General features: G+C 40.2%; 1 protein-coding gene across 14 annotated transcripts in view; it reads left to right on the plus strand.

The window, feature by feature from the left end:
- Positions 1–25,024, plus strand: part of FBRSL1 (fibrosin like 1) — a 508,752-nt gene that overhangs the window by 315,113 nt on the left and 168,615 nt on the right. For all 14 annotated transcript variants that reach the window (XM_082293570.1, XM_082293580.1, XM_082293573.1 and 11 more), the window contains one exon: positions 22,674–22,703. In XM_082293570.1, the coding sequence (XP_082149696.1) occupies positions 22,674–22,703 (30 nt within the window). The remainder of the gene's footprint in view (positions 1–22,673; positions 22,704–25,024) is intronic.

Raw genomic sequence — 25,024 nt, forward strand, 5'->3', positions numbered from 1 at the left:
TGTTGAGAATTTTGATGCAGAATAATTTTTAAAAGCATGGGAACATGGATTAAGGAAGTTTTTGATTTGAAGAGTGATTCTTAGTGACTCACCTGAGGGATTTCTCTTTATTAAACTAACAAGGAAAGAAAACATTGAGTGGTTCAGACTTTGAAGGTCTCATCAAATTCCTGCTTCAGCTATGGTGAATTTGATTAGGGAAGGGAAGGAGTTTCACATGATCCCAAAAGCTTTTGTGTTACACTTGTTTCTTGTTAGTCCACTAAACAGCCTTGTTCTCCTCACACTTGATCTATGCCTGACCTACATGTCAGCAAACAGCAATTCCTTTTGTAATCTTAAAAAAGAAAAACTCAGCTGAGTTTTAATAAAGGTGCAGCCAACTTGCGAAGCATTCGCGTCTCTAAAGCCAGTTACTTGAAAAGAGGGTTTAGATCTTCTGAGAACCCATGCTAGACATAGTGGGATCTTGCTTCCCATTTATAAGGTGAATTTTGGACTGCATAGAGTCCTGATAAATTTTTTGTGCCTGACAGAGTTTTCCTCGAGCCCAGTATCTGATTGTCAGCACAAAGGTACATTTGGGTTATTTTCAGAGTGATGTGCAGACATCAGCATTTCATGACACCAGATGAACCATCTTAGTTGCTGTATTATGGACAGGTTGGTGTTTTGAGTGCTGTGTCCTTAGCAGAACAGCCATTTCAGTGTTCGGTTTTATTGTAAACTGGGTGAGTGATGCTGGAAGACGCTGTTGGCCAGTGAAAATACGTTGACAAGGTCACATGTAGCCTATAAAACTCCTGTTCCTTTTAGATCCAGCTGACAGGCATCCTTTAGACTTGAATATTGCTGTGTAACCTTCCCAAGGACCTCCAGAGCTGAAATATTTGACAAGAAAACTGAAGCTCAACACCAAGGTCTTCCCCGCTCATGAATTTTTCATGTCTTTGTTTGAAAAATGCTAGGCAGTAAAACCCTCTCGTTATCTGTGCTGTAAGGCACGGTAATTAACATTCACACTGGAAAAAAAAACCCAAACCAAAACAAAAAGAACTGTCTTGTTTCTATTGAAGCTTAATTGCTGTGTTGATTTTATCTTTTGGTTTTGTGTGTCAGTGAAGCCCCCACTCGTGCTCTCTTCTTTCTCTTCCTTCTTCCTCACTCACCCTTTCTATAACAGTTCCTAATATCAGTCTCATGGAAGCCAACAAAATGTACACCATTGGCTGTGATCAGATCAGGATTCAGCCTTGAATCCTGCATCTTCCCATGAAACAGGATGGGTTAACTATCCCTGCCGGTGGTTGGCGTTACCAATGCCCTCCTTTGCATTTAGGTGCTGAGAAACTGTTTTGTCATGATGGGTTCAATATAAGCAATGGTATGTTAGACCTGGCAGCCAAGAGTGAAACTGTCCTGTTTCAGCAGCGATGGCTCCATCCTGCTGTGCTCCTCCAAACTGATAACCTGTATCACAGTTTATGCCTGGATCTCACACTGGTATCCAAATAAAATATTGCCAGTCTGAAAATATATCCTGGGAAGTTGTCTAAATGCCCTTAAAATATGGAAAAGTATTATTCCCTATCCTTTAAGGGAATCATCTTTATCCAGTGAGTGCCTTGGCACATTCCAGGTGTCCCTTTTCTCAGGAAGGGAGGTCTGATGCTTCCTAGGGCCTTCTCTGATCCATACTCATTAATAAACAGGACCAGAGAGAAGGCACACAAGGTCTGTATTTCTACAGTAGCTGAAATGAACTTTTAGTTTTGCTGACCTTCCTCATAGCCTGTGACAGTGACTTTTGGAGCCCAACTTCCCCCTGATGAACTGAGGTGCTGTACAGATCCAGTCATGTTGACCTCGAGTACCCATTTTATGCACTGTGAGCAAACGTGTGGTTGCAAAATGTTAATGGAAAGATAACTGTATAGCCTGACTTGGCTTTTTTTAAATGCAAAAAACCATATATTGTGATAAATGACAAATTATTGTGCATTTTAAAGTAATAGTGAGTTCCTACAGCAGGAGTGTAGGAACAGGTTAACCACTATTCAGCTCTCTGGCAAATTTTCCTAACCCCTAATTATTAGCTGCTTTATCAATGAATATCTCAGAAATCCTTTTTTTTTTTTAAACCAGAAAATCCTGCCTGTAGTCCTTATTACTCCTGAAAGGGAAGTGAGTGTGCTGATTTACCTACATGCCAGTCGCTCCATCAGTGCAATGTAGTAAAACAATTGTGGTTTGGAAAATTTGCAGTTCATTTGCATTGAGGGTGAAAAAAAATCTTTATTCAAAGATAATTGTTGCTTAAGAACTTGCTACAAAAATACCAGTGGATTTTTCTTTTTAAATATTGTTTAATATTCATAATATGTTACACAGAAGAAAAGTACATATCCCTACCGATCTGTCAAAGGTAGGACTGGTGAACAATAGATACTGTTCTACATGGGAAGTGCAAAAAGCTTTAGCTAGGATAAGGGTCATTATCATCATTAGTATTATCATTTTACTCCTCCTTAAACTCTGAAATAAATTGAACTAAGACTTTTCAACAGTTAAGAACCTGATGGAGTTTAATTAACCCGTTAAAGAAAATTCCACTACAGAGTTGAAAACTGATAAAGGGAAATTTAAATTAATGTATTTTAGTTGCGCAAAGCACAATCCGTTGAACAAAAGCTTCTGAACATAATTTTTTTAGCCTCCCCTAGATATTGGAGAGCATTAAGCCTGTAAAAATTATCATTAATGTATGTCAACTCCCCCAGTTTCATTTTCTGGTGACTTTGAGCAGATGTAGTTCACATTTATAACCAGCATGATCGTCACCATCTGAACATTCATGATTTTATGAAATAAGACCCTTGAGACATACTGTTTTATTCCCTCAGGGTGAGATGTACCCATGAAGTGACTCAGATGGAAAGCTTGTCTCTGTTACACTGACTAAACTTTCTCTCTGTGGTGGCACCAAGACTGTCAAATCAGTGGGCGGCGTGGTGTGATTGGCAGTGCCGTTTTGAAGGTCGTTTTGCTCAATGTATTCAAAGTGAGACAGATGTGGCTTTTTTTTTCAGTTCTTACTCTGATTAATTGCCTCATTCAATTTCAACTCTATTGCAGTTAAACATTAATTCAGTAGGACTTAATAATGTATTCATTTATGATCTTGCTTGTGCATTAATGACAATGATTTGCTGTTTTTTTAATTATAGGGATCCATGCAATGCGTATTTTACATCCACTTACAGGAAAATGCTATACACTCTTGTTCTTTTATGTCAGTAAATTAAACACTCAAAGAAGGGCTGAAGTACTTTATGAAATATTTCATTCTAAATATTTGCTGCAAAATGTGTATTGCTACAGACTCTAGCTTTAAAAACACTTGGCAAAGATTTGTATATACCTAGGGATTCCATCTTTTCATACATTATGTGAGTGATAGTCCTAGACCTCTACAAGAGCCCACTACAGACAAATGTGCATCCTGCATAATAAGAAAGTGCCTTTGTTTCATTTTAACAGTAATTAGGAGGTTTGCTTTGTTTTGTCTTTCTTCTGCCTCAGTTCTTTTCAGTAACTCAGGCATTGGAGGATGAGTGGTTTAATGTGGTTTCGGCATCGTGACAATCTGTCTTCCAACCATGGGGTATCACCAGGGGACCCCACTTTCCCTGGTCCCCAAATACTGTTTTTCACATCAGCTCACAGAGATTTTGCTAAGCTTGAAGTGCAACTGCCATGCATCTGTAGTGGTTTTAATTCTGCAGGGTTTTTGTGTTACTGGCACTTCCCTTGGTCACGTTTCTTATTCCATAAAACAAAACCAATTTTTGTCCTCTAGGCCTCCACATCTATTTCTGCATCATAATGGAGATTAAAAGCAAATATTCGCACACTGAGTATTTCCTTGGCTTGTGCCTACTGTTTTGGTAGATTTCATCTTTATTTTATTTCAAACCACGACATGCAGTGCCTGCTCCCACAGATGTGGTTATACCCAACCTTGCTTAGTACTTTTATAGGATTAGAGCCACGCATCTTCCCTGCATGGCACTGGACACATCTGCCTCCTGGGACCTCAGTCTCGATTCAGACATGGCTGGAGCTGGAAGTACTAGTTTGCCTGGTAATCCTCAGAGGTTACCAGATTGGGCATTAAGAGCCTTCCTGTGGTCACATTTATACTACTCGTGGTTCCTGCTAGCATAATTACTTAGTGTAGCTTGGAAGGTCTGATCACCTACCGCTAAAATGATGCTTTAATGGAGATTACGGTTTTCCAGCTCGAGTGTTCGGTGGCTTTAATTAAGCAGGAAAAGGCCAGATCAGTAGCAGAGTCAACATCTCTCTGTTGGATGGCATTCTGGTTTGATCCCAGGCTCTGCACTGGTCTCACGAGAGTGATGTATTGGGATGGCCTTTTTGCTGTAAATGATTTTACATATTCTGCCACATACTGTTCCTCTGATGCAGGTTTCATTCTCTACTGCCTTACTGAAGCCCAGTTTCAAATTTTCTGATGAAAGCTGGGCAGGAATTTCTTCTTTTCTTTTTCTCTTTTTCCACTCTCCATTGTGAGGGTACATAATTTTTTTTTCCTTGTGCATGGCAGACTAAACATTATTTTCATTCTCATTACTACGGAACAACTCTTGGGAAGGTATTTGTTTATGTTCCACTAAGGCCATTAGATTCTGAATTTTTGGTTCAGCAAATGTTTACTGATTCCTGAGCTATCTCTGTATCTCATGAACCAATGGGAATATTTCTGGTGATGGTAGAGGGAGGTAAAACAGTGTTTTTCAAATAATCATCAGCTCTATCTTTCTGTCTTAAATACTTTCATCTATCTGTTTTAAGTATCTTCACTGGGGCATTAAATTCTCCTTCTCTCTCTCTTTTATACATTTGTTTATCCACTTGAAATTTAGAGCATTTCCTTGTGTCTCCTGGGTTCTTCAATCTTTGGGCAGATAGTTTAAACTTCTGTAGTTCCTTATTTACTGATCTGGATTGCATTGGGGCATCAACCAGCCTAAGCCAGAAATTCTAATTAGCACTTTACATCTTCAAAGCATCGTACAAACGTGAAGTAATCATATATTAATCACGCTGAATTTTATGTTGGCTTATGTATTCTCTCTCATGTGCTGTGTGTTACAACCATCATACTATGAACCATAGTACTGGAGAGATGAATTCAAGCTCATCACTGTTGTGTTCTTTAGAAGAAAGGCAGTTGTCTCAAAATAGCTCCTACTGCTTTTCTTCCTTGTCTTTAACATTTGGCACTATCAGTACTCATTTTAAAAAGTACTATCCTTATTTCTGTGGGTTGTCCAATTGTGATTGCTCTAATCGGTTCACTCTGATTTCTGCTTCTTCTGACTGTTGCTTCACTGAGCTGTTTTCTGTCATTGTGTGGGTCCTGGAGTTGCTAAGTAGCATGCAGCATTGGTTTAATTTTAAAAATATAACATGTAGTGTTTGTGCCAAAATTGATTCTTCTTCTCTAAGCCCATTTAATTAATTTGGAATCTCCCTCTTGCTCCTTGCTATTCATTTCTAAATAAAATAGTAAGTTGTTAGGATACCAGCACTGGGTGGTTCAGTGAGAGCATTGGCACTGTGCTGGGCTGTCTGTTACAAATGCAACCCTGTTGCTTGTGCAATGATTCTGCTTTACATCTTGTCAGGCGTGACTTAACTACAGGATCTACCAAAAAAAAAAAAACCACAGTAGGTTTATTTTTAATAGTCACTCCTTGAGTAAAATAAGCCAATTTAATTGTAAGGAAAATTAGCAAGAGAGCATCTAATTAAAGTGTCCTGGTGTCACACTGCGGGTAAATATTTAGAACCTGGTCCTGTGGCATGTGAGTTCTGTCATTTCCCACCATCCCACCAACCATTTGCTCATCGCTGTTTCCAAAAGCTGTGTGCTCAAAAGCTGTGTCCAAATGATTTCCAAACTTCAGGGCAGATCCTTGTGGAGCTGTGCTGAACACCACAGGTTGGTAAGGAGCAGCAGAGCATCTGAGGTGCCAGGATGTTTGGTGGGTGCTTTAGGATCCTGAAGGTTTTCAGGTGACTGAGTTTTACAGAAACTTGTAAGTCGTGCTGCCTGTGCTCAGAGGATTATTTCTGATCTGAACCTTTATTAACTCTAGCATGATGCAATTTGCTTAGACATTACCATGCTAATTACATGTTAACTTTTCATACTTATCATGTACTATACCTCCCAGAGGAAAATATTGTATTCAGAACAAAAAAGATTTAGAGTTCATACACTTAAAAGAATGCATAAAACTTTGGCAGGAACAGAGTACTGAAGTGATCTATCTTCCCAATAACTAAAATAAGTAGCATTGTGTTGTTGCTGTAGGAATTTTTCAGTCAACCTTGGTTAGTTATTTGAAATATGGTAGGATGATGGTTCCCACTCATATATTTCATTTGTTTGTCATCCTTTTCAAAGTGGAAATTTCTGAGAACAGATTGTGCTGAAAAATTCAATGAACTAATTGCACAAACTACAAAAATTCATGTGTGGACTTAAGTTACAAATACACTTCAGAGCAAAATATAACTTTTGTTGACACATAATGGGTTAGTACTGCATTTCTGGATATTACATTAAATCAGATCAATACAATAAATGAGGAAATACATCACACTGTGCATTTATCATATGTGTCATTTTCTTTAGAGGTCATCAGATAAGCAAATAAAGTGATCTCTCATTTCTTATTTTCAATGAGCAATTACTAGTAATGTTGAAGTATATTATGCATCATTACTTGTTCGGTGTCCTTTATTAAAAAAGAAGGGTAGAGGTTTAATGAAAGGTCTTTAGATAACCAGAAAGTTGTAGAAATATAGGGAACTCACTTAAAGCAAATTTTTTATGAAAATTGAATATTATTGCTCCTTTTCTCTTAGCACTGTGCCCTCAAAACAGGACTGTGGGGTGAGAGATGCATCACTGTTGTCCTTGAAGAGTCAGGAAAATCAAGTTTCAGAACCACATGACAAGCTGTGGTTCAGGTTAGGAAGTGAACCCAGTCCTTGCTTGCACTCTTGTCTTCTAACCACTGCACTGCTTTCCAGACATCCAGTGTATGAGCAGCAGAGAGAAAGATGAAGTGAATGTAACCAGTAACCTTTGCAATAACACGAGTAGGAGCTATTTTATTAACCTCTGGCTCAGTACAGCAGAACCTTTCCACCATCACTGGTGGAGGAGCAGCCAGGGTAGAGAAGCAAAGCTCGAGCAAAGGTGGCTGATGTGCAGAGCCATGTCTCACTCCACTTCACTAATGGTAGCCATGGCAACCCCAGGACATTAGCTTATGCAGTGATTGCAAGCCGTGAGCATCAAAGCAAGTAATTAGGGAGACAAATGGGAAGTCTTGATGGATTCTCCCATCAAGATCAAAGCTTTATATAAATTTTTCATTCATTTGGGAACAAGCACTGAGATTATTTGTATGTTCTATTAGGCTATCAGTGAAAATTGGGACCAAAGCTCGATTGTTCCATAATTTTTCAAGAAAAGGCCACTCAACTGAGCCAAAATCCATTTAATAGCCATGATTCTAAATCAGGAGTTATACTTGTTGAATCAGGCCATTGGAGTATTCAGCACACTCCTAGATATTTGCAGGAGAAAACTGTGCTAAACTGAGGTTTTCCTTGTCATTACCAGGAACATTAACTGTAACTAAAAAAATTTAAGAATGCAATTTTTAATCCATGACATGTGCTTCTATGGATTCACTCTCAATATCTTCAGATCAAGAACAGAGGAGCATTACTGTCTGAAATGTAATGACTTGTGCTATATGAATGCTCTGAAGTGATGATCTGTGGTCCCTTCTGCCTTTATACTTTAACATGCCTGCTTTAGTGAAAGACATTGGGCAGCAAAAGCTCTGTGGGCAGCATGAGGTCCTCAAACAGCAGGGGAGAACAGAAATTGAATGATGCAACAACAACTAATTGTAATGTAGGTTTTTGCACAAACTTTTGGATGGGCAAGTTGTCTCAGTACTGGGCATTTAAAGTGAATTTTCTAACACCATATTTCCTATTTTCCCCCAGCTGCACACATTTCAGTAATCATGGGGTCAATTTCTCTTTTTCCAAGATTTACTTTTCTGAAAGGTATCTAATCTAAATTAGGCAGGAGTTTTCCAAATCAATGAAACTTCCACAGCACTCTGTTGAGTACAGAGCTTCATGTGGGATGCGGCAGTAGTCCCTAGAGCGTCAATAACTTCATTTTTCTGGGATTTTAAGGCAGGCATTAATATTTGGGTTGGACTTTCATTTTTAATTGATGAAGGAAAAGACTATCTGCCTTTCTTTCCTTCTTGATAACGCAAGCTTCTCTTTAGTAACTTCAAACACCCCAATTCTTCAGTTAAAGGCGAATTAAGTTTTCCTGTATTTAAAATTAGCTCTCTGAGGGTGGCATCAGCTCTGTTTCTTTTATGTTTTAAGTCCCAGTTCTTTAATCTGTTTCTAATACATTCTGTTCAGCAATTTTGCATTTCTGTTTTAGTGGAAGCAATGCTGATTAATTCCTTCTTATGACATCTGTGGCTGCATCCTAGATTAAACCTACTCTAATACAGAGCCTATCATTAAGTGTTAAATATTCTTGCAAGGCTACTTAAATTAGATTCAACATCAGTGGATCATTTAGTAGAGAGTCGTTAATTCTCCATCTTATGGCAAGGCCACATTCTGGTGATGCTTTTAATCAGAAGATTATTGAGGTATGATTTGAAAGGGATATGCTGCCCGTATTTTGCCTTTGAGCAAATTATGAAAGGTCAAGTTGCCAAGGAAACAAAACTAAGATAACATTACTAATTCCTGACTCCAAGAGTTGTCTTTCCTGATCATATCATTTGCTCAATGTACATGCTTAGACAAGATACCAGCTAACAGTATCTCTGCCATTTAGTTTGACAGAAAATGGCTTTATAACTCTTGCTCCTCTAGATAGTGTTCACAGTGATGACAAGGCTCACCAGAATACTTTGTCTCCGTAGAATCCACGGGTCAGTTGGTTTGTTTACAGATAAGGTAAATGTTATTCCTGATTTATGGAAGGGAAAAGAAGGAAGGGAAGGGTTACAATTTACATATTCAAAGATAGCTGCAAAGTTAAGATGTTCCCGGTTTTGACAGCCTAATTTACAGCTCTTTAGAGAATCCTGATGTTCATAAAGTGAAGAGCACTTGATAACACAACTTCATTAAGGCCCCTCAAGTTAAACACTCCGAGTCACTTCTTCTGGTCACAGGTCAGGCCAGTGGAAGAGCCAGGAAGACTTCCCTGGTGTTTGCTGCTATCCTGAGTGTCGTGCTTCCTCTTTTTCTGTTATTTTCTCCTTTCCTATTCCAGGTGGGAACCAGTAGTATAGGATTGGCTCCAGTGCAGGAGAGCCTGCATGGAATAGCAGGATGTTATGACGAGTCCGTTCTTCCCCTTTCTCCTTTCCATCCATATGTGTGTGAGTGTATAATATGTGTTTGCATGTTTGTGTTCAATTTCTTGTCCTTCCTTTGGAGAACTCATGCGAAAGGAATAATTTAATTCCCTTAAGTATCAACATCTGAGACTGTGGCAGAGTCTGTCCTTAAATTTTCATTGGGAACTGTGCTGTGTCATAGGGCACTGCATAATGAATACAACCCTGCCAATCAAGACACTCTGTTTTATATCACTTATTACTAAATTGAAAATGGTGTTTTACTACAGCAATAAAGGGCTGGTACAGCATGAGGTACATTTTTATACAACTCTATGAACTTTGTCATTGAAAACATTATAGCCTTGAATTTGAGAGCACAGTGGAAGGCAATATAATTTGATTACCTATATTAATCAAGTAGAGTACAACATATAAAACCAGTAATGCATAAGTCTGACTGGAGCCAGATAACCCTCTTGTGCATCTTAGAAAGATTTATTTTCAGTAATATAATTCATTTGACATGAAAGTATCATAATTGCAGTTGCTAGGAAAGATTTCTTTCTTTCCTTTTCTAGGGAAAAAAACTATCATGCTTTCAAGAGCAGTTTGTTCTTCTAAAGCTCTGCTTACTGAAAATTGAAAACAAAGATTTGTTTTTGTAATTGTGGCAATTTCTCATTAGCCAGCTGAGCTAACACAGTGGTTTGTGTTGAATACTGTTTCTGCTTCATAAAAAAGTATTAGGTGTGAACTTCAAGGAATATTTTTTGCTGTGCATTGATTACATTGATTATTAGTACTGTCATTCTCAGCCTGTGCTTCTAAAAGCTGCCCAGAAGCTCTTGAGCCTTCAGTTACCTGTGCAAGTACTTTGCATAAACTCTGAAAAGAACTTCCCCTCACTCACTCTGTGAAAAGGCTTTAAAGCATATTTAAAAACACCTAATTACTCTGCAGTCTATGAAAACCCCTGTTGTTAGTCAATAGGCAGTAGTGACACTTACTAATAATAGTGTTAACATGAGTTGCTATTTATACATTTTATTGCTCAGAGTGGCTGCAAACCACACGTGAGTTGGTTGGTGTATCGCAGCTGATACAGCAAAATTCACAAGTGAAAAAAGAACAACCGACTGTGCCACAGCTCCCCTTGGAGCAGGAAAATTTGCCTGCTTCATAGCTTCACAAACTGAGAGGGGTTAAAATATCCTGGTCAAGGTATTTTCCAGTTGTTCAAACAGATTTCACATTCACCTTTGTTCATCATAATTTACTGGAAAATAAAAGGTTTGTCTAATTCAATGTGTTCTGACTCTGTGACAAATACATAATAGTTTGTTCCAGCTAATTATTATTTCCTCGTTGTGCTAATAAAAGGTGATAGAGTCCATTCCCAACGGTGTTTGTAGCCCCATCTCACTACTGGTCCACAGAGCAGTAAGTTGGTTTTTTCCATTTTTACTCTTCAGTCTTCTGTTCTTTTTCTCTTCTTTCCCCTCCTGTTGAGATGTTTTCTCTTTCTTTTATTCTCTAATTGCTCCAGTCTGGATTAGACGTATAGGGGGTGGTCAATGCCGAGGAAAGACTTTGACATGTTGGAACTTCTGTTGGTAAATGACGTCTATCTACACAGCTGAGCATTTCCTCAGCAGCTCTGGAAGGAAAATGCAAAGTTTTAAAAAAAAAAGTCTGTAGTAACGACAGAAAGTACAAATTTCCTCAAGCCTGTTCAGAAAGCTTCAGGATGGCTCAGCTAAGGATACTCGCATTCCCATCTTTCAACGTGTACAACCAGCCCTTGTCTTGGTCTTTGAGGTCAGTGCTGGTCAAGCTACCTTGGCAGCCTGAAAGCAGAACGGTGAGGTAGGAGGCTCCATTTGTAAATCATTACATTTCCATCAGTCATGGACATTTTGGGGGCTGACAAGAACAAATTAGTATCTAGGGGCATTGAAAGAGAGGAGCTGACATACTAAGGCAGGGAAAAGCCTTTGCAATTTTACCTGAAGTAGGGTATATATGTTTTCAAAATTGCTTAGTGTTTAAAGGTTTGTCACTTAGTGGTCCAAAGAAGTATTTTCCAGGTAATGGCATAGATCTTAAAGCTTTTATATTTAGCTTTGACGGGGTATAATTCTCAAACAGTGAATAACCAACTGTGTTATTTTCTTATCAAATTAGCTTGAAGTCTCTGCTACATTCCTTAGATTACATTGAAGACACCCAAATGTATGCCCGAGGCAATGCTTGTCCTTCACTTCCAAGACCTACCTACTTTAATATTTTTAAGATCTAAATGGAGTAAAAGGAAAAAAGCAGATTTAATTTGCATTGTATTAATGCTAATGACAACTGCTGGATATTTGTGGGGGGCAGGGGGTATGCAGAGGTGGTTTTTAGTTTTCATATTTAAAATCTTTTTTATTTCTCTCTTGGTGAATTTCTTTGTTCCAGGGCAGTTCGCCTGTGGTGAAGGGGGCATCCATCCCTTAAGGTTTATTTTAAAAGCAGTGGTTGAAATCTGCAAGTGCATGCTCTGGGTTTCCTTGGAGGAATAGGCCTTCTGTAGATGTCTCAATTCTTGTGCTAAATATTTTACCAGATTTGAATTTTAATGTTCAATAATGCAAACATTAATGGTAGCTATAGTAAGCTTAATATTTTTTACCCACAACAACATAAACCTTGCTATGAGTTAAATAGCAGTGGAATTAAATTACATTAATTATTGCATTAATTATATATAAGTATAGTTAATATTGTCCCTGACAGCAGCAGGGACTTTTAGTGACTAAAGGCATTCGACAAAACAAAACAGCTGATTCACATAACCTTCATATATTCATGAAGTGAAGAATGAGCTGAAGTTCTTTTCACTGAATTAATGTATTTTGAGAACACAGTAGGTGCTCTGGATTGTTTTCCACGTCCAGAGTCCCTAATTGAACGGTGCTCTAAAATATTCAATACAGCGTGGTAGTGGTGTGTTTCCAGGTATTTAGCTGGTCAGCCCAGCTTCACCCACCTGAATTCAGCCTGGCTTCAGCCCCTCCTCTTGCCAGGTCCAGCATAAGTTGTTTCAAGGCACAGCAGAGATTTGCCTTCATACCTGAGTCATGTCAGACCTGATTCTAAAATCAGTCACCACTTCTGAATGTTTGTTTTAGACATTTGTGGGCCTTCAGCTTGAATATGAATGCAAAAAGCTGCAATATACCTGTGGGGGAACTTCAGAATCCTCAGGTGGGTGTCTTCGTGCATAACCTGGTGTGTTCTTTAGTCATTGCACCACTTGGACTTAAAGAGAGAAGTAAGGAGAAAAGGAAGTTGGCAGCATAAGAATAAATGCATGTGTGTAAATATATACATAAAAAAATTAAATGTATAAATGAAATAAAATAAACATTCATGGGAATGAGCTGTAAGAAACCACAGCAAGTTTCATAACCAGAAATCCATCACCCTGATTCTGGAAGGTGGCTGTCATTAAGCAGGATAGGGAGGTATTTGAAAGTGCCTTTCCTCCTGGGTTCCATGCTGAAATCCTCTCTTAACAGCTTCCTGCAGCTCATAATGGTTCTGCACAGAGGGAAGACAGCCATGCATGTTCTCTACTAAATAAATATGTAAATGGAACTCCCAAACAGAGTGATATACCATGGAGTCACATAGCTGAGAATAACTAAATGCTTTCCATTAGAGGAGGGTACTTCAACAAATTCTGTTGTTTTGTACTGGCCCAATAGTTTTTGGTGACTCCATAGTGATGTGGACATGGCATAGTAATGGACTAGATTTGCAATCCAAATAGAAGAAAACTGATGTTTATAGTAAATGGGGAATTACTAGACAGATCATTATGGTTGAAGTGGCTTTTGACTATATCCATATTAAGTCCTAAACTCCTCCTTAATTTTAGAGAAAGCTTATAACCACCCCTCCAAACTGCAGCAGCCTCTCATTGTTGTAAATAATGGCTGTAAGCCATTTTTCATCTGTTGGACATATCATCTAGGCATCCTTGCATTAAACAAAATTAGAGTTGCTCTGTGCAGTGAGCCACTGCGAATCTGATCTTGGTTTCTGCTCCCTGCAGGAGAGCGTGAGGGACCAAAGCAGCTGGAGCAGGGGGTCCAGGTAACTCTGAGCCAGGAGGCTTGTGATAAAGGGGAGGCAGCAAGGCATGATGTCTGTTGCAAGCACATGGTGTTAGTCATAGCCTAAAACAAGAGAATTAGAAAGCAATGGATGTTTCTCTGGTTCCTTAGAGAAAGCCCGTACACAGCACTGAGGCTGTAATGCCTCCGAGAGTGTCTGTCTGATGAAAAGAAAATGAGTGACAGGTGACACAATGCCCAAGTGAGGGAAGAATGAAAAGAACTTGTGAACACTTCAGAAGAGAAGCAGACTGCATCTCTTTTCTTGTCAGAGTTTCCTCTGTTTTGTAAATTGGTGAACTGCAGTGTCAACCATTCAACTTTGCGTGCACTGTTCTTTCAATTACCCAAGTGTGGCTCTGGGTGCACCACCGGAGATGTGTGGAAACAAGGCAAGATAGGAAAGAGGTGAAAAAGCTCCAGTTCATTATTTGTGTGATCCCTGCAAATGCTGGGCTGAATTATGGCTATAATTCACATTATCCTTTGGTGTAATCATAGACAGTACAAGTGAAAATTACCTCCTGCATTGTCGGATCACTCTCTTTCTTGGCAAATATGGGCTGAAATAAAGCATAAAATTGTATGTTGGGTTTCCCAAGCTTTCCCAAGGGTGCTGAGATTCTGCAACCACAGATATAATGGGTCAATCACAGTAAACTGACTTCAAGACAGCTACATCAACCTACCATTAAATACTTAGAATGAGTCCAAATAGTGAGAGAGAGAGAGAGGGAGAGAGATCAGATATTGAAAGAGGTGTATCATATGGAGATAGATCGATCGATCGATTAATCTGCTTTTTTCTGATTATTGAGTAGAATAGATTGATTCAGGAAAGGACATCATTAAATCTTACAAAAATTATGGCAAAGGATTCTACTGGTATATTAAGGCCTAAAGTAGGAGGTATAATATGGTAAACCAGCCAGAAGGCCTCTCCTGAGTGTGGTACCAAACACTGCTGTATTGTAGATGGCATTGGATGCTGGCTTTTCTATTTTTAATGAATGTGTCTTTATTAAGCACTTAGGTAGCAACATTCATGTGTGTAGGCTCCAGTAAAAGACTGCACTATGGAAAGATCTTCCTACCTGTCCTGTGTGGGGAAAGGGCAAGGATGTGGGAAATGAGGAGAAATCTGGTGGCTCTTACAGCTTTTTCAAGATGGGTTGGTCACTCTCTCCCTTTAGGTCATTTTTAGACTTGGCTGGAAAGCAAGCAGCTGTAGATCTTATTTTGTAGATCTCAAGGAATAATTTGTGATTATCCCTTTTTCTCCAAAAGTGCTTTCCTGTGTATAGGTACAATAATAAAGAAACCATTTTCAGCGTAAAAGTATGTGCTTGTCAAACCACAGCAATGATTTTCCAGTTGCTGGCTTTTTTAGTTGTGCAGCCTTCTAATATTTCTGCTTGAATTCTTTCACGACAGAAGCAAATGAAAATTACACCGTGGTTTTTAGGTCTCTGTTCCCTGATTTTTGCTTGTCATGTCATGAACTTCTTCGAAGCAGTGAAATGGCAGCCCATCTCCCTGAGAGCTCCAGACAGATTTCTAAAGTTGTCTTGTTAACAGCTTGTCAGAAACCTACATTTCAGTCTCGCTGAGTTTATATCATGCAAAAAAAAAAAAAAAAAAAAAAAAAAAAAGTTGCTGGAAATTATGATTTTTACAGGTTCTGACATTTTTCTAAAGAACTGAAATGCTCAAGGCTGCTGTCTCCCTTAACAGGCTGTGCTGTTTTGGGTAATATTCTGCGTTGCATCAACTGAACATCAGAGCAACATTCAGTTTCTTCCCTTTAACATGTTCTTTGAATTATTTAAGGTGTTTTGATGTTGGCTAGAATTCGTAACAAAGTCCTCCAGCTTTTATCCTAAAATATCAAAAAGGTTGAGATTTTTTCCTTCCCCCCCTTCCCTTTTTTCCCTCTTCCCTAACCCTTCCTCCCTCCCTCCTCCCGCTTTTAATAGATCCTTGCATGGATCATCAGGGGACTTTCTTTTATGTTGTACAGCATGAAATGACTTAGTCAGGGTCTTCCTGATTAATTTATGAGTGCTAAGGAAAAGGGAAGGGGGGAAAAACAGTCCTTGAGGGATTGACCCTAAGCTGCAGCAGATCAACTTAATTTTATGGAATGAAAAGAGACTTAAACAGTATTTTTAGCGTCGGTTTCTCAGCCCGCAGAGGTAGAGAAGCTCCCTGCATCCGGCAGGCTGGAGCAGGGCGAGAGGTGCCCATCTCTCCAGGTGGCTGATGGAGTGGAGCTCGAGTCTTTGGAGGCACCGAGCACGTTTAGAGTTAAAGCTGTGGCAGATTGGTGGATTAATGTGCTCTGCCTCCAAGGGACAAATGCTCTTTTTTTTTTTTCTCCTTTTTTTTTCCCCTTTTCCCTTCCCCTTGCTCCCTCCTTCCCCACTCTGGGCTTGCAGATGACAGCTGTTGGTCACTTAACAAAATGTCCTCTTGATTGCTGCTTCACAACAGGGGCCCCCTCAGACCAAACAGCACATAGCCTGTACAATGCATCACTGCCCCTCAAAATTAGTTATAGTGCTCTGGGCTATTCTCGGCTGCCATAGCTAATACTCTCTTGCTGTTCTTCTCTCTCCCCCTCGCCCTCCCCCTCCACAGACAAAGGCTCAGCCTATACATCTGTAGTGCTCATAACCTCCCCCTTCCCCCAGCGAAATGCTGAGGAGAGAAAGGAAAAAAAAAAATTGCTGCCCTGAGGCTCAATCTGTTTCTTACAGCTCTACCCCGGCACTTGGAAGCCTGAGCTGGTCTAGCCATGGGGAGGCCCTGACTCATTTCATCAAGCTGTCAGGGAGGCAGTGGAGCTAAGAGGACTCTGCTGCCTGGGGCAAGTTCAAGTCAACATTCGATTTCCGTCCTCCCCCCGGCCCCCGCCTTTCGCTTGGACACTTTCTGTGCTCTGGATCTAAACTTCTCCCCGAGCTGCAGCAGCTCACAGCTTCTTGCCAGGAGGAAGGACTTGTGGGACCTTATAAAGGACACAGTGGCAAAATTGCTGCAATAAATCAGTGGCCCTCTGACACTTGGCGGTAGCTTAATGTTTTGGCACTTTCTTTCCTGTGTATGCCTCAAGTCCCATTAGCAAGCTTTTCTGTCAGTCTGGCTCATGATAAAACTCTCTCTTCCTATCATCTTAAGCAAGCCCCTGCAGACATGAATCTGATGCCAGACTTAATAGGAAACAACACCCTCCCCTGCACACACAAGCGCGCATCCGTACGCGCTGCCACTGCTCCTGGGAAGTTAGCTCAGAGGGCATGGAGAGGGGAGGGCTCTTAAAAATAGGCTTGATTTTACTCCTTCCTTTAAAAGAAACATTAACAACCTGGGATTTAAGCCTAGTACTTCCCCAAGCCTTGCTACTAAAAGAAAATTCAGTAACTAAATATGGTTGGAAATAATAAGATAGTGGTAAAATGGCTGTGGAGTGGGTGTGCAGGCTCTATAGGTATCTACACTGTTCATATATTCTGTGCAACTTTCTACATATGTATTCTAACCTGCCAGCTTTCATGGTAAAATTATAGAGAGTATATTCAATATTTCTGCTTCCTCTTCTCTCAGCCTTGTGCTTCCCCAGACAGTTCTAGTTGCAGGTAGACTGGTTTGATTACATGTCCCTCCGGGCTGGGATCTGTTTCTTCACATGGCTAGCTTAGATGTCTATCATCCTCTGCTTAATCATAATATAAATAATATCTATAACTATGTGTGTTTATGTGGAGAGGAAAAAACAAGCCTTTCTCTCAGCTGTCTGGGCAGGAACCTGTAACTCCTGTGCTGTACAGTGTCTGGCACAACAGGGCCCACAGCCTTGGGGCTGTGTAGGCACAACCTAAATCATAAACCACTGGATTTGGGTGAAGTAAGAGATAACCATGTTTGTGTGGATAAGCTGAGGTGACTTCTCAAAAGCTTGGAGGAAGTGGCTCCCTTTCAAATAACCGTATTTCTCTGCACCCAACATGACATAACATCCAGGTATTGCCAGTCTTGTTGCAGTCTTATGAGACTTGGTTGGTTTTGTTTTCATTTCTTGAAGCTCTTATTCCTGGCATGAGACAGTTTACATGACTATCTGATGTCATATTAATCAATGTAGTGCTTTTATTATGTGAAGAAAAGCTGGACAATGTAGTAGTTAAAGCACTGTGGGTAAGAAAAGAGTCAAAGCATGTTCTCATGATTCCCAAACTCACCAGAAAACAACGAGAATCACAGTGCAGTTTTAATGTAGGTTGTAAGGAGCTCGGTGCCAGTAAACGGTAAGAGAAGATCCTTTGCCAAATATGCTGTTGCCTGTTCTACAGTAGCCGTAAGTCCATCTTTGTCCCCTCTTGAGGTGGTTAGTGGAAGCAGGTGATGGAACGCATCACAGCTCCTTCCCTGGTGGGAAAGCCATGATGGACAGGGGTCTTGAAAAGCGAGATTTCACCCCAGCCATCAAAAAAATGAGACGCCACAAGGCCCAGTCTGCACACATGGATGCTCTGTCTGCAATTCCGGAGTTATGTGTTGTTCCTGCTGAACCTCACATCACAGGAGGCTTCCTTCCGACTGGAATCTGTCACTGCAAGAAATTGTTTCCAAAAAGCTGCACAATTAGGGGTCGGCTTTGCAAACATTCTTGGTGGAATTGAGAGGCAATTGGCACAACCCAGTGAATAATCCCTTTAGGAGCCTTTATGAACCCAGCACAATGGCTGTTTACAGTCCTGCTTATAGACCAGGAGTGTTAACAGGCCTTTAGAAAAATCCAGGTAATTGAAGCTTTTGTCTTTCAATGAGCCCCCGTTGCTTTCAACAGTTGCCATTCTCCACATTTTCTTTAACTTTTTTTGTTTTGACAAGGGCTTTTGTCCCTCAACAACAGCAGCGTGGGAGGTGAGCCCAGCCGGGTAGTGGCCTCAGCCTTCACAAGGCACACCATGGCCGCCTCCTCCTCACACAGGATAAGTTGGCTTTTAGGACTCAGAAAATCCTCTGTGGCCAAACTGGAGTTTCTCCTATGACTCTATTATTCATTTCAACATCCCAGCAATGCAACGTCCCCGCCTCAGGCCCTGTGCTGAGCCGGGGATCTGCAGGGGCAGAGGTGAGGAGGAGGCTGGGGCAGAGCGGGCGTGTGGAGGCTGAGGGCAGTTCCCACAGAAGCTGAACGAGCCCTTTGAAACCAGGGGTTTCCAACACGCACACCCCTGGCGAAGGGAAGGGAGAGGGGTCAGCAGTGCTTCTGCTTTTCGCAGCTCTGTCTGGGCCCGTTTGGTTTTGCTGTCGTTGGTTTTTCTGTGCTGTTGCTCTTTCAGCAGCCTCTGGGTTCCTGTTTCTCGATGCGAGTGTGGGAGCCTGTTCCTTTTACATAAAACTAAGAAAACGTGTGGGAATTCTGAAGCCTGGGGCCTTTTCCACCAAAGCTGGTTGTATTTTCTTCAGGAGTCAGTGGGAGGTTAGCCTAGGCTGGTAGCCATGAGTCTCAAGATTCCTATCTTCTTGTATGTTAAGCCGAAGTCCCAGTTTTATAAATATCAGTGTGTTAATTCTTCCCCCACAAACTCTCATCCCATAGGCCAGTTTGGGACATTCTCACATGGATTAAGATATGGTATTTTGGTGGTTTAAGGCCAGGTAGGAATCAATACAAAGGACAGTTTGTGTGCATGAGTGATCCTACACGGCTGCAGAGGGGGCAGAGGACTTGCTTTCACAAGGCAAACAAGAAATTAGGCAACTCACTGCCACAAATACAGTTTTAAAACCACTCATCTTGCAGTCACAGCTTCACAGAAGGCTCTGTGTCCACCCTGAGCCACGTTCACGTGTGGATCTGCATCCACAGCCCTGCTGGCTTCTGCAGTTGCAAGACTGATGCAATCATGATTAAAGTAAGGAAGATGTAAGCTAAAATGAAACAAAATTCTTTGCTGTCTTTTCCATTTTAAAAGCAATTAATTATGAAGTCTTTCCAGATCCTGAATGGGGAAAAAAGTATCCTCAGAGAGCAGATGTTTGCTTCATTCATATGTCTGTTTATAAAATTTGGCATGTGCATTTGATGGTTCACCGGCTTTTTGCAACTTTCACTTATCTACATGAGACAAAGTTGCATATTGGTACAAAGCAAAATTAGGCATCTAAATAAAGTAATTCTGCACCTTTTAGTAATGTAAACCATCTGTAATAGGGTTTTATACTCATTATAGGTATACAAATTTTGGAGGTCAAATCTGTTTTCAACAAGAAAAACCCTCTCCTCTTTTTTTTTTAATATCATAGTGCAGTAAGAAATAGGAAGACAAGTTTTGTTACAAAACCAGAGAAGACTAAAATACTACCTTGTATTTGAATAATAATGGTTACTAAAGTCTAAAAAATTGTTTACATCTCAAATATTTTTAAGCTGAATTTGGTAATGTTTACAGTACTGAGGTTTTATTAAACCAGGACTCATAGGCAAAAGCATCTGAGTTTTAATGATAATTCTGAATGCTTTCTAGTCAACGGATTTTGCAGTTTAATTTATTTGGTTATTTTATTACTGCAGTGTATAATTCTTTAAGCCCCTGTTAGAATTAAAATTCATATTGATATTGCCTAAGTATACAATTCAAAGAAACCCATGGCTGTGTGTGCTAACTTATTTTTATGCCATTCTTGTGATAGGTGTAATTCTATTGTAACATGCTTTAGTCTGAACCACGAATCACGTCGTCAAAATATTCTGCCTCTAAAATGCGTGTGTTCACATTGAATGAGCACCAAGATTAAAATGGTAACTTAGGATACTTTTGCATAGACCAGCTTTAAAGGGTAAAATAACAAGGTCTTTGTGACCCACTCCATTATGCTGGTAATTTGGGGGAATGCACAGTCGCTGTAGCATTAGGGCTTGATTTGAGCCCCCCCTGGGTGGAGGTGAAAGGCTTCCCTCCACTCAGCCAGTGTTTCTCAGGAGCATGTAAATAATAAGAAGTGGACTGCTGTGACTGCATCTTCCCCCACCCCCCACCTCGGTTTTGATGAATGTGTTGCTCTGTCAGTGTGAATTATCGCTGTCTTGAGCAAGCACAAATGCAGCAGGTACTGGGGCAGCCTTTGCCCAGCAAACCTGTTTCAGCGTATCTCAGTGTGATGGACAATTAGTCCCATTCCAGGCCCAGAACAGAGACTTCTAATTGTTTGTGGTTGCATGACATGGGTTTGGGGAAGTCAGCAGATGGCTGCTCATGATGATTTATCAGGACTGATTTTGCTTTTGGTTTGCGAAAAAAACCAAAACTGTATTTCATATAACAATTTTCACAGAGGTCAGTGACAGAATAAAAGTCACAAAAAAGGCACAAATAGCTTATGGCAAGGTATTTATTAAAGACATGGCTATCTGATGTCTTGCCTACTACAAAGTAATTGGCTGGGACTTTGTGCAGTTTGCTGGTATTAACACTGGTTATTCCCATAGAACTTGCCCACCCACAGCTCCTGGCCCCTGCAAAGCAGTGTCCTGTCACTTCTTCCATTTTTCTTCAGGTTCTTTCTTTTACAGAATGATCTAATACAGTTAGATCTGTGCACATCCTACTAAACAGTTGGATTTCTCTGTGACAAACATGCTGTGGATCATGTGGGGTGGTGTAAAATAGTTTCATTTTGAAAGAAAAAGAGTTCTGCGTAGTCAAGACTATAGAAAAACAGATTCCTTAAACCAAGCATTTTCACTGCAGTAAAATGGGAATAAGGTGTCAGTTGTGAAGCTGAGCACTCTTCACTGCAGAATCACTGTGGGAGATTCCTCCAATATTATTGAGGCTCTTCGTGTGCTCAGTGTGTTCCAGAGAATTTAAAAATAAAAGGTTGCTCAATGTTTGGGGTCAATCATTTCATGTGCCAAATAGAAGAAGAGATTAAATATTCCCTCATAAATCAGCAGAAAACTAAGAATGTAACAGCTGAAATTTCTGTTGTGTGACTTAAGGATAAAGGATGTGACAGGAAAGATCTGCCTCCCCCGCTCCAAGAGGAAATCTGGACAAAATGACCAAACAGATCTATTCCTCCTTTTACATTCATGACACTGAAGCATTTGCATTCTCATGGCCCATTTCCATATCTGGGGCTTGTCACTGCTGGCTTGCAGAGTCCCCTCAGTGAATTCCATAAAGTGCTGCCAGTTACAGAAACCCACCGGGCCATCCCCATCAGCAGTTGGCTGAAGGAGAAAATTCCCATTGGGCACCAAGGCTACAAAACACACTGACCACTTCTGTCAGCATAACAGACACCAAGAGATTTACTTCTGTTCCCAACTGTAAATCTTTGTGAGCTCCAGCCAGCAAGATGTGCATGTCCTGAAATGTTCAGTGCTCAAGTTATCTTTCCATCATTTGTGCTGTGAAAATAGAGCATTTCATTTTCAGAGCCTGAAAGAGATTGCACTCCAAAACTCTTTAAGTAAACACTTCCTCCTGGGATCGTGATCTCATTCAAACTAAAAAATGTACCAGAATTTATGATGTATTTTAATTACTATTCTTGGTACCACTCATTAAATTAGAAATTGATTGCCAGTTTCACAGTTTCCTTGTTAGATGACAAAGTGCTTATCAAGGTGAAGCAATGCAAAACTGTTACTATATATTCCACAATTTGGGATGATAAAAAGGCATGCTTTTTGTTGTGGCACTCATGTTACAGTGGTTGTTATAATGCATCGCTGATTGTCTTTTTCGTTTAAAGTTTCCCTTTTCCCATCCAAGTAAGAGTACACCATAAATTTGTGTAAGAGAGAATCTGGCTTTGTCTGGTTTATGCTAGCAATGGAAAAGGCATTACTGCAAACATCCGAAGTGTGTTTCATTGAACTGTGAACATCATAAACAGCTATCCTAAAGATTTAAGAGGATGATGCAAAAGATCCCTATACATGAAGGTGTTTCTCAAAGTCTTTTTTTCTCTCTCTAATCCACAGTGTGACAGCGAGAGCGATATTGACGATAAGGTAAGACTGAATTTTCTTATTTCATATGCTTGGAAATTCCCTGATAGTCAAAATAAGAATGAATTTGAAAATAACATTTTCCTCCAGTCTTCATGTCAAATTTAAAAATATCTACAGTTGAATGAAAAAGCATCAGATTAGCTGCTCTGTGATCTTCACTAGCTTCTGTTTACAGGAAAGAAAGTCCCGTTAACATAATAGTCTTTCTTGATTATTATGTGAGCATTTGATGAGACCTGAGTTAGAGTGTTAGTGCTGTATCAGAGGAAGTTTTCTCTGATAACTTGTCAGGAGCCTGTATTTTATATATAGCAACCTTTGAAGATGTCAATTTTGTAATCAGTTTAGAAGATGGGACCTGCCCTCCAAGGCAGTGTGGTAACTGTCAAGGAGTGTTTTGTTGTGTTGCATGCATATTTATCACAGAGCAATGATTTTTCTGACCTTCTTTTGAATACAGGGGTTGGTCATTGAAAGGTTGTAGTTGTGTTTGTGTATGGGGATTTCTTGTTCACCTCTGCAAGGAAAACAGACAAGTCCCACTGTGTAGCACCTGTGGCACCATGATTTTAAGCATCAAATACACAAAAGACTTGTGTATTCCTTGCCAGCTTCTGGCAGATAAACCTGGCAGTCTCAGGTCAGATCTTCATCAAACCTTTATTGTATTTTGGCTGTCCAGTCTCTTGCATTCATTCATGAGAAGCTGTGGCACAGAGTTTTCTCCTGGATCAGCATTACAGAAGTAAAGGCTGACTTCAGATAGCCCTGTGTCCTCAGCAGCACACCCGGCTGCAGCCATGCATCAGAGGTTACCATGAGTTCAAGAGACTAACAACTTCTCCTGGTTAAGCTTTTTTATTTTTGTTAGCATTGTTAGAGCTTTAGAAACATTAGGGTTTCTTCAACTTCTTCTTTTAAAATGCCATCAGATACTAAATATCCTTGGAGTATGGCAAAAGCTGTGTTTTGAGATGAAGGCTTGATTGAACAGAAACATTTAAATCATGTGTGTTGAATGAAACTGTACATATTTTATATTACTTTAATTTTATATGTGTATATATGTGTAAAGTCACTCCCTGAAACCACCCCTCTCCCCAAGTTCTGTTTCTTACAAGGTTACACAGCAGCAGAGCTGACAGCAGGGGTGGCGAGGGTAAAATATTATTCCCTAAAAGCTTAGATACCATGGGGTTAAAACATTTCTTAGACTGCCCAATCAAAGGAAGTAAAAGCAATCACTTAGAAAACTGTTTAAAGATCTGCCAGTCAAACCTCAGATGAAGTTGTAAGTGACATGTAGTTTTATTATACAGCTATGCTATTAATGATTATCTAAATTACACTGGTAGACCCAGCTAGCGGCATTACATCTGAGACTGACGTTTGTTAGATTAGGTTTGACTTCACCTTGTAGAGAAGAAATTGAAATCTGAACAACATTGATTAGCTTTCAGAATGTGGGATCTGAGGTTACCTTCAGAGGAAGCTGCATTGTGTTTGGCTGGTAACTTGCTGTCCTTTACAGCAAATGAAAGGCTATTACAGTGTTCCTTACCATTAATATGACATTTCTTTACATTTCTGTAACTGTAATTTGACCTTCCAGGCTCACCTATTTCCCAGCTACCTTCTCCTTAAGGTGACTCTAGCTTAATAATAACATTTATTTTCTTCATAAGGAGAGCAGCACAAGATCATCATCTTTCTATCTCTTGCCTGATCTGCAGAGACATGAAACATGACACAGTTCTATTAAATAGGCCTCTGGAATTACGTGGGGTTGCTTTTCTTGTCAGCAGAGATGTGGGCACATGCATGTAAACTCACCAGGGTTGAAGTGAAGATGCTTCAAACCTTCCATGGGGATAAATGTAAGTGCAACATTGCCTTCCAGCTGGGGACCACAGGCAGCCTGGCTTGCTCTGTTGATACCTGACATACTACACTCCCCTGGAAACTCATTCAGTGTTTGTCTAAAACTTAACCTGACTGATACAACAAAGAGCTACAAAAATTTTGGTGTGTCTGTCCTGAGGGACTACACTCATTTTCCCCCTTCCATGTGATGGCAAAATGTATCTCCTGCTAATGCTCCCAGGCTATTGCAGCCAGATGGAGTATTCAGCATACTGCCTAGCCCAGCATCTGCCTTCCTGAATTACGTGGCGGGTCAGCTTCATTCCCCACTGCTACAGAGCAATGCTGCCCTGCTGCCTGGTCAGCAAGAACCAGCGTTTTCAAGGTACACCTACACATGCTGGCACTAAGGAAGGGCAGGGCAGGAATTACTAATGTACTTCTGATTTGCATAATAT

This window comes from Coloeus monedula (assembly GCF_965178545.1).
Source record: "Coloeus monedula genome assembly, chromosome: 18".
NCBI classification, from domain to species: Eukaryota; Metazoa; Chordata; class Aves; order Passeriformes; family Corvidae; genus Coloeus; species Coloeus monedula.